The 18,349-nt window shown below is 34.9% G+C and overlaps 1 protein-coding gene across 3 annotated transcripts; it reads right to left on the bottom strand.

The window, feature by feature from the left end:
• Positions 1-1,826: 1,826 nt before the first annotated feature.
• Positions 1,827-17,935, bottom strand: LOC127127356 (regulatory-associated protein of TOR 1). Of its 3 annotated transcripts, none has more exons than XM_051056515.1 (24): positions 17,346-17,935; positions 13,603-13,705; positions 13,029-13,111; positions 12,787-12,945; positions 12,406-12,471; positions 11,050-11,166; positions 10,768-10,925; positions 10,142-10,296; positions 9,866-10,010; positions 9,705-9,783; positions 9,431-9,532; positions 8,695-8,778; positions 8,484-8,594; positions 7,250-7,603; positions 6,964-7,150; positions 5,873-6,466; positions 5,406-5,735; positions 5,206-5,320; positions 4,519-4,643; positions 4,292-4,437; positions 4,015-4,116; positions 3,200-3,285; positions 2,796-2,880; positions 1,827-2,684 (listed from the first exon to the last, which is right to left on the bottom strand). In XM_051056515.1, exons 1-24 carry the CDS (start codon positions 17,685-17,687, stop codon positions 2,346-2,348), a joined length of 4,167 nt encoding a protein of 1,388 aa, XP_050912472.1. In that variant the 5' UTR covers positions 17,688-17,935; the 3' UTR covers positions 1,827-2,345. The 3 variants fall into 3 exon arrangements, with proteins under 3 accessions (XP_050912472.1, XP_050912473.1, XP_050912474.1); XM_051056516.1 differs by having other exon boundaries at positions 5,406-5,702; XM_051056517.1 differs by lacking the exon at positions 12,406-12,471.
• Positions 17,936-18,349: the final 414 nt, after the last annotated feature.

Genomic DNA, 18,349 nt, shown 5'->3' with positions numbered 1-18,349 from the left:
TTAATCTAGTAGAATTGATATTTGTTCTAGTTTTTTAGACACAAAGGAACATTCTATTCGTAGGAACAAAAGGAAGCAGATCTATTCTATATCTGATAAGTAACAATACGCAATGGTGGTGGGGGTTTATTTTTTTTGATATGCATGTTTATATCAGTGAATGCAGACAATGGATACTAATACTAATATAAGAACAAAGAATCATTTTTTCTTCAAAATGAAGATTCGTTGTTCTTATATTAGACACAAAAAATCTGCGTACGAGTCTTTCTTGGTTGAATTATAAAGATAGAGTTTTTCATGTCATGAGTTGATGTTGATTTAGAATCACAGGCTGGATAGATGTCACAGATGATGAATTGATTTCTTACCTATTATTTTCTACTGATTTACACAAACTCAATAAAACTCAACTTGTTAAAAAATCAAAAACTTGCAATTTTTCAACTTAATTTTGAACAAGATCCTTGATTTTGAACTTGATGATAAAAAAATCGAGATATTTTAAAAATATTAGGAAGGAGAGTGGTTCTGACACCATTTAAACACCAATATCTTTTAGAGATGCATCTCCAAAATAATTTTAAAGATGCATCTCTAAAATATTTTAATATTTAATCAGAATTTAGTATATTCGAAGATATAGCATCAAAATCTGAAGACATTTAAATATTTTTATGTGATATCTAAATAACACATAAGATACATTGAAAAATTCCCAACTTTTATGCATTGCTAAAACGGCCTTCTCATGCCTCATAAAACAGCCCCTAGACTTGCTCAAATTCCCACTCTACAACTTTTGGCTAAAAAGTATTAGTATGTCTCTATTATTAACATGAAAATTTTATCTCATACTCCTTTATTTATCCTAACATCTTTATATTTTATAAAAAATATTAATTTTATCTATATATTTTTAATTAATTTATTATTTTCTTTTTAAAATATTTTTAAATTTTATCAGAAGTTTTTGCAAAAGAATTCTGATATTTATTTTTTAAATAATTTTTTAACTTTTTTTTGTGTATAGAAATATTTTTCAAAAGAATTTCGATAATCAATTTTTGTATACCGAATGATTTTGTAAAAGAATTTTGGTAATCATTATTTTTTTAAATTTTTTAGTATGTATCGAAAGACTTTATAAAAGAGTTCTTGTAGTCAATTTTTGTATACAGAAGACTTCGCAAAAGAGTTTTGATAACAAAAATTCTATCAAAAACTCTTTTGCAAAGTCTTCAGGTATACACAAAAAATTAAAAAATATTTAAAAAATACTCCCAAAACTCTTGCAAAATTTCTGATACACAAAATTTAAAAAATACACAAAAATTGACTACCAGATCCCTTACAGTGTTCCAATACACAAAAAAGAGTTTAAAAAGTGCTTGAAAAATAAATACCAAAATTTTTTCGTAAAATATTCCTATACACAAAAATTGAATACCGGAACTATTTTACAAAATCTTTCTACACAATTAAAAAAGTTGAAAAATAAATACTTAAACTCTTTTACAAAATAGTTTGGTACACAAATAAAATTTAAAAAATAATATAATAAATTAATTAAAAATATATAAAAATAAAATAGATACTTTTTATAAAATGTAGGTGTATATGGATAAATGTAGAGGTATGAGATAAATTTTTCAAATAACACATATACTTATTTCCCATGGATTATAGTGAATAGTAATCATAACTATTTAACAAATATACCATGGTCATTATTTTATAGGTAAATTTGGTTTAGATTCATTGCCTAGCATTTACCATTATTTGTTTTGGAGTCTCCATACGTCACATTCTGAGCTCTTTAAATCTGAGAGATGAAATTGCACACTTGAACAAACTTGAAATTAATTACATGTTGGTCAAAGCAAAGGTACCCAAAGTCAATAGAAACTACAATCATGAATGAAAGAGCCCCATTTATAGGAGTCAATCACCCACATCTGTCAGCAAACTAGACTATGTTCAGGATAAAAATTTACAAATGAAGGGTAGAAAATAACACACAACAGGAATAACAAATAATTATGGATAAAATGATATTTACACACATATACGAAGACGGCCTTATTTGTAGGAGCCTCCAATAAGCTTCTCTCTTCATGTCAAGTGCAACCCTCTGCCATGGAGGCTAATGAATATCTTGCATACACTGCCATAAAAATTTACCCCTACCAATATTTTCAGATGTATTCACAACAGAGAGGAACTAAAGCATCATCACTGGATTATACAACTGCGATAAATATGCATGTTACTCCTTAGACATTTTTGATGCACTCTTCACAGCTGGAGACAACCTATGAAATCTTCAAGGGAAAAATGCAGATTCATCTTGCTTGAGTGTTGTCGTCGGCATAGATGCATACACATGCATCTGCAGCACCAGCAGCAAGTAGTAATTGGTATGGGTGGAAATTTAGGCAGCTCACAGAACCGATTTTCTGGGCCATTAGAGTAGGATAGTAACGAATGGTTCCCAGTTGGTCACCCTCAAGGCTGAAAACCTTAATGAGTTGTTTGGCAGAACCACTGGCAATGATTGGAGCATGTCTATGTACTGCTAAAGCAGTGAGAGAGCCCCTGTGAGCTTCAATGGTGAGATAGGCACTGCTGTGATTTCTTATATCAAGGAATTGGATATCCCCGGCCTGAGAAGCGCTAACCAACTGAAGGAAAATGCATAATTTCATCACATTAAATCAAATTTATTAGTCACTGAATTTCTGCTACGGTCCACAAGAATTAAAAATCATGAATCTGGGAGACATTTTCTTTACCTTTCCAGGGTCTAACCCAGGTTGAAAGCCAATCCCCATAACTTTTTCTACTCTCTGTGTGTGCGGCCGTAACCCACATACGATCCTAAAAACATCATTGTTGATGGTAGTTAATTATTACAGTGATATTGAAGTTAAGAGACATGGAATATTTAAAACTGAATCTTAAAAATGTCTAGACTTTAGATAAAACCAAAGATACTAGAGGTTCAAGTCTGAACTTCGATTTGGGAAGTGCAGGAAACCGTGTAGAAGGATAAGAACATGTAAGAGCTAATAAATAATAATGTTGCTCATATCATTCGTCAAAAAGAATCTTTTGCTCAAATCAACGTCATCAATTAAGGAGAACAAATAACCAGGATTTTTCATCAGGATAAAAGAAATTCAACTGAGGTGCTTACATTTCGGGTGTTCTGACATCATATAGTCTTACGGAACCATCTATAAAACCAGCTGCAAACTGTCCCCCGTGAACTTGAGAAGCGGCCTAAAATACAAAAGACAGTACATAAATCAAAGGGTTTGGGTCACTTGATTGAATTAAATGATACTGAAAGAAAATCCTATCAAAATTGTCCCAAGATGTACAAGAGCACAGCCGAGTAACCTAAAGTTTTATGGGCATTAAATTGCCAAATGAATAACCATGGGCTGAGTTTCTTTGAAAAAATAATAAGTCATAACGCCAAATCTTCAATCGTATAGAATTACTAAAGAAATTGAGGGTCGGTATGGGTAACTTTCACTTTCAATACCCAAAACCCGGAAAAGGCAAAGTATGGCAGCAGGGAAAGCCGAAAAGTCAAACTTTAGATAAGGTAAACAGGTGATCAACAAAGCTATAATTAACAGATTGACAAAGTCGTAACTTTTAAGACTTCTGGTTCAAGTGCAAAAGGGGGAGAGGGAGGTTTCCTGGTGACAAGTACATGTACACAAGTTTGGTATCATCATCATAAAACTTAACAAGGAGAGGGGAGTTTCCTAGTGGCACTACATGTACATAAATTTGGTATTATCATCATAAAACTTCACGGAAAACAAAACATGGACTCACACGTCAAGAGGTCTAACAAAAGATGTGGCTGAGCTGCTGAAACCAGAATACAGCTTTGTATTTGTCTCTTAATAAAGTCTACTTAGCTACAATGCGATAATCATTTGAGCAAATATAACATTCACCAAAGAAAACTATATCAGCATAGAGCAGACTTACCAACGCTGAGACGCTGCACTCTGAAGATGAAGGTATAGTATTAACAAGTTGCTCTTTATCAAGATCCCACAGCATTATTGATGACATTTCCCCCGATGCATACTGGTAAATGCGTTGGAGTAACATGAAACAACATGAAACAACATGAAACAACATAAAAAATCATTAACATCAATGTGTGAGGGAATCAGAGTTCTATTTTAGGACAACTGTAGAAAAGGAGACATCCCTTATTTCAAAGCATATTTCAAAGCATATTCAAAGAAGAATCATATACCAGATAACCACTTTGCTGTTGCCAATCAACAACTGCATTCAGACTCCTCACACCAGGTTTATGATTATGAATTGAAGAGAATGCAGTGACAAGCTTCTGTTTCCCCCTCAGAGAATAGTCTTTCCAAACCCGAACGTTTCCGTCAGCTGCAATAAGATTCCCCATTATTTAATATTCTGGCAAATTAAGAATGGAAGGATATAGTACTAAACAGTAGATAAGATTACATGACGCAGCAAGAAGCAAGCTATCATCAAGCTCATTCACCAGGCAGAGCTTAGAAATTCCTTTATCCGGAAAATCATGATTATCAAAACTGTTGAGTAGTGTTGCCTCTTCGTGGTTCCATATCCTGTGCAAAACTCCAAAGTACATTAGTGAACACCAGAATTTAATATGATGCAATACAATTTTTTTTAAATAAGGGCCCATATATTGAAGAAAGAAAAGGGAATACACGAAAAGGAGATAAAGACTAACTAATCAATTCATCAAAACCAGATAAATATTCTGACCTAGTCCAAACACACAAGTCCTACTGCCTATAAAGTTAAGAATGCTATTTATTTAGTTTCCTAAGCCTCTATATCTGAGAATCTTTAAGATCTACTAACCCTCAAATTGTACAAGTTTTGGAAATTTATATCCCTTAGCAATTTGTTAAGAATGCTAGTTGTTTAGTTTTCTAAAGCCTCTATACGAGAATCTTTGAGTTCTACTATCCCTGAAATTGAACAGATTTTGGAAACTTGTATCCCTTGGCAATTTGCTACAGCTCACCTTAAGCCCTTAAATTTATTCTCTTAACATTTACAATGAACACACGAGTCACCTTATGCTCCCTGCCCAAATCCATGTCCGGATTAATAACAGTATCCACTAAAGTAACAATAGTATTGACAAACTTTGCATACCTGATACGTTCATTCTCGTCAACAGCTACCACTATAGGAGAGAAAGGTTGTAACAATGCTGTTTGTGTACCCTTTATGTCCCATTTAGCAATTGGATTTGTTAACCTACTAACAGCTGACAGAATAAAATGACATAAAGTTCGCAACTGGACAACTGTAAGGAATTTGATAAATTGAGTTAGAAAAGGTGAAATACCAACCAGAGTGCTGGCATTTCACTATGTGCTCCAATGCAAATTTTTCCCTCTCTTCTCTTTTAGCTAATACTTCTTCGCTATCATCTGCAGCAGTTAAAAGTGGTTTGGAGAAGTGCCCACAACTCCAATTATATATATTTGATTGGGGAAGAAAACTGCGATCAAAAGTCCCAGAAGCTCCACCAGATCCTAAAAGTGGGTTAGCCAGTCCAGTGTCTGGGGAAGTCATCAGGTGAGGCCTAAACTCCAATGAACATACTCTACGCATTCCAGCTATATAACTTGTGCGAGGAGGACTGACTGGAGGAGTTCTGAAGGTTAGAGGCAAGTGTCCTACCAGAGCAGCGCTCAATAGTAAACATCAAGCAAATAACATGGCAGCAGGAACTCATGATATAAAATTGATGCAAAGAGATAAATTTTACCAAACAACATTGTAAAGGTTAACAATTAAATCAAATGAGACCTACCACCATTCATATCAAACCAAGAAGATGAGCGAGCAAGACTAGGAGAAATGGTAGCTTCAATAGTACGAACACCAGAAGGCTTCGCTGGTTTTGCTACCACTTGTTCGATACCTATTATGGACAGTACCCGGCGACCAAGGTTCCCAACTCGCGGAGATGGATCTTTTGCCAAAGTACACATAGCCAGTACACACTGCGAATACAGTGCATTATCCAAAGGCTTCGGTCCAAAGTTGTTAACCACTCCATTGCTGAAACCGTCATTCAGTATTCCTGAATCAGAATGATGAGACGAATTGTCAGACAATGGGGACCCATGCATGATTCCAGAACTAGCAAGAGGACTGCTTGAAGAGACTCGCCCATCGCGAATTACTTTAGAGTTGTCACTCCCAACCCTTAGAGGACCAATTTGAGGTGAAACAATACTACCATGAGCCATATGTTGGCTCTGTTTAGGATATCCACCACCCGTATCTTTAATATTAGCCAATGATGGTAAGGAGTTTATCAAAGAATTAGTCTGAGGCTTCCAATATGCAGCAGCAAGAGATTTAAGGTGCTTGTTGTGGCCAAAAGCAAAACGTGCTAGAGCTGACAGTTGAAAGAAAATCCATTTCAGTAAAATATCTTACAGAACCAGCCCCACTTAATACTACAAAACAAAATTAAGTTATCTAGAAAGATGTGCATGTCAACCATCAAACAAAAAAATGGCTACCATGAAAAACAAATTAGAGAAAACAATAACACACACACAGACATACACACACAAACATATGTATATAAACAATTTTATGTGCGTGTGAAGATTTCAGATGCAAGTATAACCATTTTTCTCATTGAATTGAAGTCTTTTCTTATTTATTTACAAAAATTAATTTATTTGAAGTAGTTCAATCCTTTTTCTAAGTTCTGATATAACTGACTATTAGGAACTCACTAGCTGATAACTAAGAATTTCTCAGAATCATTCTACTAAAATAAATAACTAATAAACAAACAGTATAAGTATTATATATTCATAAGAACATAAAATCTTCTCATAAACACGTTGAAAAAAATAAACATTCAGATGTTTCATCACCTACCAACTGCTACCTCTGCTCTCACCAATGGACTCCCATCTGAAGCAACACTTAACAGACTCCTAACTATACTAACTTCAGCCCTAAACTTGTCATCATCATCACATTCTTCATCTCCACCACCACTTCTACATGAATCAAATCCCACATCGACAAGGGTACCTAGTGCAAAAACAGCAGATGCCCTAACCTGAGAACAGCAAATTACAAAGTTTAATTGTTTATTTGATATACCAAAACAGTAGTCATCTGGAAACTAGAAATAGAGCCAACTAGTTGGGTAGTTAACCTCTGGCTGGGGTTCGGACAGTAGAGGAGAAAATATAGAAGTTGCATGTCCTTGCAAACCGATTATTTTTCCCTCTGTGAATTCTTCCCACAACTTCCCCAGACACAGGCAAAGCCACTGAAGGAAAAGGGGCTCAGTCTGAGAATCATTAGGAGATGAACTCTCAAGGTGCTTTAAGCAAACATGGCTCAAACCAGCTTCAATACAAGCTTCTTGGCCTCTTCTATGACCATCCACAATCACCGCTAAAACAAAAGCAGCCATTGCACGTTGTTCTGGGTATGCCTCCAAGCTATCAAGGAACTTCATAAAATAGATGTGACCTCCGTCCTTCACTAGATCAGTCTGGCATGACTGCAACCCAGCATGGAACATCATTAATGCAAGATACAGTAGAAATGCCACATGGAGATTTTCCAAACCAAATTAGAAGGAAAAAAAATAGAAAAGGAAATACATGAGTGAACAAAATATGAAGTTTTGTAATAATCCCATTATTTCTTTCATTCATTCTATTGTATATCAGGCACTTATGATGACTGTTTCATTGATTGCATAATTTGGATTTTTGATTGATAACTCAGGCATTATACAATAGACTGATCTACTGCCAAGTAAAAGTTTCTCATAAAAGAAAAGGAATTTTCAGTCTTCCTACTCGAAGATATTTGAACAATTGAGCAACTTCATATTGGCCCTTGATGTTTATTTCCCTCTTTTTCTATTCTCATTGTTTTACTTTTTTCAGCTTGTCCAGAACCACATCTGATAGAAAAAAATAACATGTTCATATACTTTTCTTAGAATGTGTGGGTTGGGCCTAACTTATCCCTACAAAACCGGCTTGTAAAGTGAGGAGTGTCCTCACTTATAAACACTACACATACCATATCTCTAAGCAATGTGGGACTAAATCCACCCCTTCAAACCCAACACAATGAAGTTGTTGGAGGCTGCAATGAAGGCAAGCCAAATGCCGCAATTTAGGCGACTAGGCGCGGACCGCAATGAAGGCAGAAATTCCAACAACTTTAATAATGACTGAAGTACAAGCATAATCAATCGAAGCAGAAATTTCAACATGACATGTATTAAGCAAATATCATGTCTGCTCACATGTCAGATAAATGCTGAATCGTGTGTATACACGCACAGCAAGCACATGCCCTGCAACAAAACTACGGAATTGATATGACGTTCTAATTAAGATAAAACTAATATCCTGCGAAAGTACCTTGTCAAGTGCAAGAACCTTTGTCCATATGAATACAAGAATCTGACGTAGTTCTGGTGTGGTTGTTTGCAACAGCTTCAAAACATAAGGGAAGATTCCAACAGATAATGCCTACATATAAGAAACTCAGTATCAAATTATTATAACAATCCTTTTCGAAAATACATAAAAACAACTGCAACATAGTTTGGTGAATTGTGAGAAAAATTACCAGATCCACAGCCCATGGGCCCATATCAAGGAATCTTCCTAGGAGTACTAAGGCACGAAATCGATGACATTGACTAAGTAAAACCTGAAATAGAAAAAGTGCTACTTATGAATGTATGAAAAGTTATGAACAAATGTCAAACAATTATCAAAGAGTCTTAGAATATAAATATTGTGAAAAGGGAAAAACTAAGTGTGAGGGAGTATGATTAACCAAGCTGATTGAGAGCCGGGATAAAACAAATATCCAACTTTAGAAGAAAAAAAACGTTGTAGAAAAGCAACACACTCGGTCACCATACAAGTATGGGTATAATTACCCAAGGCTAAAAACAGAATAAAGAGAAAAAAATAATTCCTGAGTCAAAAACTTACAACAAACAAATAAGAGACAAATGATTGCAAAACAATTTGAGAAGCAGAAACTTGTCCATACAAATTTCCAATAGCATCTCCATTGACTGAATAAAGAACCCAGAAAATATCCCTTGGCATTACTACACCGGAATCTAGACATATAGCTAACGAGACGATGCTTGCAAATAATACATATATTTATCAAATTTCCTTCAGAAGGATGATATTGATCATCAGCCAAATTGAAAAAGTGTTTGCAATAAACATAACCTAATTCAAACAACAAAATCCTAATTAAGGAACAGTAACTTACATAAAACAGGTATTAGAAACCAACACAATGGTTCCAAAGTTAACAAAGACCAAGACATGTGAGGTACCTGAAGTACTATAGGCAACTGTTCGGGTGGTTTCTTATGCTCAGAACCATGGTCAAGCCAGACTTCAAATGCTGTTAACTGCTCAGTGAAAAATGTACTAGGCTGAAAGAGAACAGCCATATACTTCATCAGGTAAGGTCAAAACTTATAAACAATATTAACTTATGCTATTGTTCCTTTAAAAAACACAATACCATAGCCCACTTTCTATATTTAATATTCAATTTCAGAAGGAAACCTTACTTCAGAAGTATAAAATAAAGCACCAAATTACCTGAAATTCTGCATTAGGATCCTCAACTAATAAAGGAAGTTGAGAAAGGCAGAGCTCGGCAGCCATGTCCCATGCATCCCTGCAGCGTGGATTAAAAACATATTCTGATGCTAAAGTTTATCAACAAATAGCATTTTTCTAACAATAATCACTAACAATACCACATATGATGCTGATGGGTTGGTGGTAACGTTGGGTGAGAGACGGGAGTACAATTTGCGGATCGCATGATTCGCTCAGCTAGTAGAAAATTTCGAAACAAACTTGCAACAAGCAAATCCTGTCTGAACAGTCTCTGAAAAAGATCTGCAGGAGAAAGTCAATATCAATATATGATAAAAGAGACCAACCAAAATTGGTTGCAATATGCCTGGGTTGAAAATACACCATGGAACTTTAGGAAGTCAGTGGGAAGGATGGGGAGGGTTGACACCTACCATGAGGAAGAACATTCCAAGCAATTGTATCAGTTACTGCTGTAAAGATCCAATTCAATTCACCCAGAAGTGTCTTTCGGTCATTTGGACGGCCAGGGATCTTGTCTATAAGTGAATAATCAAACGAGTCGCGAAGTAATGAACGAGTGCAAAACCTAGAGACAAATTTAAAAAAAAAAAAAACATTGACCATTGATTAATAAAATTAATGCTTACACTATTCAAGAGTTCATGATCTGGAAAACGACAGTTTAGTAATGAAAAAAGCATAGTCAAACATAAACCAACGTCTTAGGGAAAACCCACATTATCAGTGACATTGTTTTATCGTCACCAACATAAATCTAGCTAAAATAAATTAAAATAAAATAAAATGTCGGTACAACAAAAATACCCTGAAGGAACAAACTACATGAGAAAATATGCCATAAACAATCACGATGTATACAACAAGTCATCATAAAATGGCCACTAGACAAAAGCAGTTGGAGATTGTAAGAAATCGCTCATGAAGCATTACTTTACCTCCAAAAAAAGAAGATACATTAAAACTCCCTGAAAGTTTATGATATAAAATACTCAAAAGGTGATATACTAAACAAGAATTAATTGGAGAGAACATTCACCATCGCAATGCCATCTTTATTGGTGTTGTAAGACAAGCTGTAAATACATCAGCTGGGAATTCTACACTCTGGGGCAACGTCTCATGTGCTTCACATGCTGCGAGCATAATGCAATCCCTTGGAGACCCAGAAGAGTTAGAAACACTCCACTCATGAAGCTTATCAATAACAAGTCCAGCAACAAAATTTCATAGTCCGAATAAGAAGAAAATGACAAAATCAGAACCGATATATTTGAAGTTTTCTTTTAGAGCATTAATAAACATTATTTTGAAGAAATACCTCAATGAAGGAATTCACAATTTTACCAGCCGCAGAGCAATCAAAAACATAAATTGATGGGGTCTTCAGCCAGGAATCAAGGTCCCTGATTGGTAAAGGGATATACTGCGTATAACTCTGAGAAATGAGAATACGAATGAGAAATGATATTTTGACACACAAACTTGACACATTGAGTTTTGACCTCAAATTGGATGATTAACACAGTTAAAATGCGTGGTTAATCAGGTGTTGCAACTTATGAAACATTCGTTAATCACAAATTTGAACACCATCATTTTTAAGTGTTCACGTATACATATACCGAATAACCATCCAAATTGTGTTCAAGTGTACATGATTTTAGAGTATACATGATATTCCTTGACCACTATTTGTGTTCAAATATAAACTTAAAAAATATGGTAACTGGTTAGTTAAGTTCAGTAGATAGCTAATGGGTTGCTAGTTGGGACACCTTGCTAATTCATTCATCCTTAACCACTATTTGTGTTCAAATATAAACTTAAAAAATATGGTAATTATGTTCAGTAAATAGCTAATGTGTTGCGAGTTGGGACATCTTGCTAATTCATTAATCATATACTGAACGTAATTAACCACATATTTGAACTAAGTTGACCATCTAAATAGAGGTCAAAATTTGATATCAAATTTGTGTTTCAAAATAACTCAACAAGAATATGACAAAGTTCTTTTCAATATTATGTAGTAACTGAGGACATCTTATGAATTTGCAACCCGTAGTTAAGTAGTTAGAGTTAAATTATTTCGGACTCTCTGATAAATTGATATTCAGATCAAGTTTAGCCTCGTTATACCGGTACTCCCTCCGTCCCTATTTAAAAGACCCTGAGACACATCTTACACATATTAAGAAAAGTTAATAATGTAATTATTATATATTGTGTAATTATTACTAAGTTTCCCTTTGTTTGTAGATACGTTTACTTTGACTTTTCATCTACCAAGAAAAATTGATAGTAACAAGGGATATATTTGGAAAAGGAGTAATAAATGTATCAGAAGTTTGTAGAGGGTCTTATATTAAAGGACAAACAAAATTTGCAAAAGGAACTTTTAATTAGGGACAGAGGGAGTAATAATTTCCAGTTATTTCTCAGTCCTCCTTTTATTGATTATCTAATTTCTCCCACCTCGCCTCTATTATGCTTGCTGACAAAATATCTCAGCAAAATTAAAGGCATAACAAGTACACTAAATAAAATACAGTATATTCACCAACAATAGATTGGTCCAAATGGTAAGGGATTAAGACCCCTTAAGCAAGTAGTCAGGGGTTCGATCCCTGGCTCTTGCGTATGAAAAAAATTCGGTTGGGAAGGGAGAACCCACCTTGCGTGTCCCACATGTTCCCTGACCGAGATTAGTCACCGTTAAACGTGGGTCGAAACCTTGTACCTATAACATGGCAACCCAAAAAAAATACAATATATTCATTTTGGTTGGTCAAAAATAGAAAATTGCTTTCTCGCCTGTTTCCATCCCATACTTTCACTCTAATTTTCTTCTTTTCAAAGATTTCACCTGATTGTTATCGCTCCTTTTTTCTATCCTCCCATTTACATTTTTTATATCGCTAATTTTGTTTTGGAGACAAGGAATTCTATATATATAATTTATAAGAAGCGTCTATATGAAGCAAGACCCCTGTCTTCTGGACAAGGAATTCTGGATAACTAATTGGTTTGAGAGATAAGATGGACGAAGATTGACCTTATTGAAAACCCAAATTTCACCATTAGGAGTTGGCTTTGGCACACCATGGCCATTGTAATGGAACAAAACTCTTTCTGACTTTGCATATCTACGACATGTAGTACAAAGCTTTTTCACCTCTTCCAATGTTGGATCAAGTTGACACTTATAGCGTGCCTATAAACATAGCCACAAGGTCAGGTAAAAAACAATTAAAAAAGCTTATATGCAGATGAGGCTAGCAAGCTAAACATTCCCACCTTTGGTTGCCATCTTTCATACTGACTGGTCAAAGATTTCCCAATCAAATCTAATGCCTTTTGTGGTGCCATAGAAAAAGGATCTGCAGCATTGAGAAAGCAAGGCATCAAAGGTTGTTTGTGCCACTAACCATAGTCGTAAACATGCAGAACTTTAACATACTATCATGGTTTACTCAATCATTAATTAACATTTCTCAACAAAAAATCCGCACTTACTCAAAACAGTTAAGCTGGGAGTCAACAAGTGTAGAGTATAAAAAATCGGTTAAGACGTGTAAAAGCAGAAATCAGAGTCCAATGCCATTAGACATAAGTACAAAACAGAGTGCAGCTATATTCCTTACTGCCAGAAAACTCATTGACAATTGATTTGGATTTATCACCATTTGGAACTTGTAAATTCAAGTAATTATTTAAGCACAAAAATAAGTATACAGTATTATGAGGTAATCAAAAGCTAATTTCAAACATTAACTGAAGATGAAGAAATGCCAAAAATAGAAAGTAACTTACAGTACAGACCATGGAAAACAAAAGTTTCAAAAACAAATGAGATTGGAAGGGTAACTACCTATCCAACACTCCATTCTGGCACAAGGGGATATCTTTATTACATCTGGTGGATCAACACTGATGTTTAAACATAATACTAGAGCTACACATCCTGTCTTCATCTGCAAAAGAAAATTAGGGGTTAAATCAAAGAATGTGTCTTATTTATATGTTTCTATCAATAACAATGATTATAACATTTTAGAAGGAACAGAACATAGACTTCAAATGAAAATCTACAAGTATATCTTTACAGAATAAAACTAGACTTCAAAATATTCCCTCATCACCCATTACAGAAAAATATATGTGATTTGAGCTCTCCTGCCCCAAAAAAATAGGTAACAGCACATTAGTGTTTTGGCACAGTTCAGATTTGTTATGTAATTACAAATACAGCAAGAATAACGGTTTATTCAAAAGAATAATCTTTTTCTTCCTTCACAAGTCTCTATAAGGATAATAAGGAATAGATTTTAGAAAACTGTGAGTATTAGTATGTGGATTATCCATATACACTGTTATCAAGATCAAGATCTTGCCTAGCATTGAAATCTTTCCTAGGATCGAGAGAGGGTAGCAAGATCATAAAACGTAAGATTTTAACATGGATCATTAGATCCTACAAAATTATTGCCTGGGGCAGCAAGATGGTAACAAGGATCATAAGATGTCAAATAAGTAGTATGCTATCATTTGTAATGATAACAATGAACAGTAATGCTAAAAAGATTACCAATAACAATACTCTACCATATCTATATTAATCTTATTTTTGTTATCTATTTTATTATTGTTAGCTTTTTTATATATAACAACCAATGGACTAGAAGCCCAAAATATTATATGACCTTTTTCTTGTTTTAGTTTATTTCTTTAATTTTGAGTGAATGGGTCTGAACGACCCAACTTTATCTCCTCTCTTCAAACCTAGAGACAGTGGGGATCACCGTACAGAAAGCTGGAGAAGAACAAACTACCCCTGCAACAAGTTGAAAGTACTACTGCTGCCCGCCAAATGCAAAAAGAGGTTGGGAAAGTTGACCACGGGGAGAGAGGTCTGGGATGCCTGAGAAAGGTTGGTTTAGACAAGCAAGAATGCTCAAGAGATTTGATTTGTTTTAGGGCACAAATTGGTTAAAGTATGGGTTTAGGAAACTCGCAGTCTCACATGCGATATGAAATTCGGTCTTACATGCAATATGACTGGTCCAAACGCAGCAAGGTCGGTCATCCGACCTACGATTTAAATGACGATCTTAACAAAAATTACTGTACCACTGCATCTGGAACATTCAATCTACCACCTAATTAGGTATATTTTAGCCATGTTACAGTTAGAGTATACTCTTCCATTTAACAGTGACTAGTCTCTGTTGAAGAACCTGTTGGATATAGAAAGTAAGTGGGTTCTCCCATCCTAGTCATGTTATCAATTGCATCGCTATAGCAGGAAATCTCGGAGTGGTGGTAGCGGCGACACCAACACATCTGGCCACCAATGTGCATCCAACATGTGTAGCTGTTCCGGTTGCAAAACGTGGCAAAATTAGGTCACAAATGCGGCCCAATCGCTCCTTCACATCTGCATTAAGGTTCACGGTGTGAAGTCCCTTAAATACCCATCATTTGTAAACCGTTCTCTATTTTTAAAAGGTATATGGTCATTTCAATTGATTTTAAACTGCCTATTTTATTCTTCTTTCACGAGTAAATTGTCCTTCTCATTCTCGCTCAGCTCTGTGTGACTGTTCTTCTACGAAGCTCTTTTTTTGTTTCATGTGACACCCATCTTCTGTGTGTGGGAACTGCAAAGGCCACTGCTACAAATTACGAAGCCCTTCTCCTGTTTCTCCTTATTTTGCATGTGAAGACCGCATTTACTAATCTTTCCTCTTTGGGTTCTTGTGTTCTTCTCTGTTCTTTAGTTAGCTGTTAAGTTATATTGGATTATGATGTTTCCTGTTAATGACAAATTACTGAGGTTTCCTGTACTTAATAGCAGAGTTATTAATCCCGGATAGCGGAGCGGGGCAGCCAACCCCAAAAATGGGATAGCGGATAACGGGATAACTTTTTGGACTAATTATATGAATAATATATATATATATATATATATATATATATATATATATATATATATATATATATATATATATATATAATGTAGATTAAATAACTTTTTGGACTAATTATAGGAATAATCTACATATATTAATTCCAGAATCACTATATTTTAAAAGAAAGGAAAAAAAAACAAAGATATGAAAGAAAAAAAAAACTGAAAACGAATAGAAAAACAAAGAATAGAGAAAAGAACAGGATAGAGAACAGAATAGAAAAGCAGAAAACAGAAGAAACGCGATGGAGAAAAGTGAAAAAGCACGAATGAGAGAGGAGAAAACACGAACGACTACAATAAATTTTCCAATTTTAATTTTTTAGGGGTTAAAAGGTTTTTTCGCACTCCAAAAAAGCTCTAAAAGCAGAAAACCGCTCCGGGCCGGGAAGCGCTCCGCTCCCGCAACCCGCTATCCCAGCTTTCCCGGCCGCTATCCAAAACTGGGATGAGCACCGCTCCTCCGTAACGGAGGGTTGCCACACTAGGAGAGAATCCCGGGATAGCGCTTGGAGCGGCCGCTATTAATAACTGTGCTTATTAGTGATTACCCCTATAATTTTGTGAATTTTACTATAATAGTTTAGTTTGTATATCATTTTTAGTCTTCACAATATAATGCTCCCACTATCTGCTATAGCAAATTTGGGGTCCAGGTTTCCGCCCCGCTAATTAAGATTAATAACATAGCTCCTAACTAGGTGTCTCTCACCATTTGGACAATCACGTCTTGGTCTTGATCAGATGTTTATGTTGAAAAAGCCTCAATTTCTTATTTCTAATAAAGCAATTATGATATTTGTACAAAAGTGGAGAACAAATAAGACAATAAATAAAAATCAATGGAAATCTAAAACCGTAAGCGCAAAATTTCCAGTTGATACAATCGGATTTAGTGGAAGGAGGCTTGTTTATTGGAACCTTAAGGTAAAGCAACATACTAAAAACTAAGCCTTATCCCACTAAGTGGGGTCGGTTACATCAAATTCCGCGGTAATGTTCTATCCAATACCATGATTCTATCCAAATCTCAGAGAACTTTCTTAATAGTTCCTCATGTAGCTTTTCTAGGTCTTTCTCTACCTATATCATGTAAATTATATACACCAACTTTCAAAATCATGTCTAAGACAAAACTCACTCTCTTAATTTTCTCATCAATCACTACTACTTGGCACTTTATTCCTTTCAAATTAGTGGATCCAAACCCTTGTTTGATATATACTTCAAGCTTAACACTATGTAGCTTTTCTAGGTCTTTCTCTACCTATATCATGTAAAATATATACACCAACTTTCAAAATCATGTCTAAGACAAAACTCACTCTCTTAACTTTCTCATTAATCACTACTACTCAGCACTTTATTCCTTTCAAATTAGTGGATCCAAACCCTTGTTTGATATATACTTCAAGCTTAACACTATCTATATTGCACAAAGGCAAGCAACAGACCTAAAAGTCCTTTTTTTTCTAGAATTTTCTATTTTCTATTTTCTATGACACAAATTTTCCACTCACATAACAAGCAAGTCGCAAATCACCAAGTCATTACAGAAAAATGCAGAAAAAACGCAGACCAGGGTTCTCTAAACAACCGAATGAAAACAAAAACACAACATCAAACTCAAAGAAAGAGCGTACTTTATCCTTCGGCCGCCATTTCGAGACCAAACCACTATCGGAAGGACCTTTAGGAAGCTCAAGTTCAAATGCATCGTGACGAAGCTCATTAAAGAAATTAGTCTGCGGTAGATACGCCATGGTAGTAGCAGCGTTAACATAAGCGGCGGTGCTACTGCTACTTGTAGCAGCGAATTCGGAATCACGCCGATGAGGAACGGAAGTGATATCGTTGTCATCGTTTAAAGCGGCGGCGGAGGCGGATGAGGAAAAAGCAGTAGCGGTGGAATCGTCGTGGTGATTAGGAACTATGAGGACAGTTGATTGAGAAAAGCGTGATGCCATTAAATCTCCCAATGCCATTCAAATCGGAAACCCTTAGTGATCAATCATTCGATGATGGATGGTTTTTGGAAACCCTAGGTATTTTTGTGGAGAATATGAAGGTGGTGGTGAAAACGACGATGGTGCTGATGTTGATGGTGACGGTGGTGGTGATGGTGGTGATGACGGTGGCGCATAGAGGAGTGGCGGCACAGACTGCCTCTTCTTGAATGGAAACGGAAAACCAGTGAAACGAAATTGCGATTTTGTAGAACAGAATAATAAAGGGTAAAACTAAATAACAATAATATTTATTATTTTTTTGGTCATGACAATAATATTTATTATTTAATTCTAGACTTGATTTTCTTTAAATTAAATTTATTTATTTTTAGAGAATTTCTGTTTTTCTACTGCTTTTTTTTCTTTTCTTTTTTTCTTTTTTTATTAAACATTATTGTAATTTGTATGTCGCTTTTCAACTTTACTTTTTTAAATATTCACTTCAATGTGAGAAAGGAAAGTGTTGATTTGACTAGAGGTATTTACATTTACATTTAAGCACGTGATTATTTCAAAAATAAATATTTCTAGAATATACTTTAGTTTTCTATTAGTTGTTGTATTATTTAATTCAAATTGTTATATGAGACAATGTTGAATGAAATGACTTTGGAAAAATTCAAAATTTTATTGTTAGT

The sequence above is a fragment of the Lathyrus oleraceus genome, chromosome 3 (genome assembly GCF_024323335.1).
Source record: "Lathyrus oleraceus cultivar Zhongwan6 chromosome 3, CAAS_Psat_ZW6_1.0, whole genome shotgun sequence".
Taxonomy (NCBI): Eukaryota; Viridiplantae; Streptophyta; class Magnoliopsida; order Fabales; family Fabaceae; genus Lathyrus; species Lathyrus oleraceus.
The sequence above is the reverse complement of the archived record's forward strand: the minus strand, read 5'-3'. Positions and strand labels throughout refer to the sequence as shown.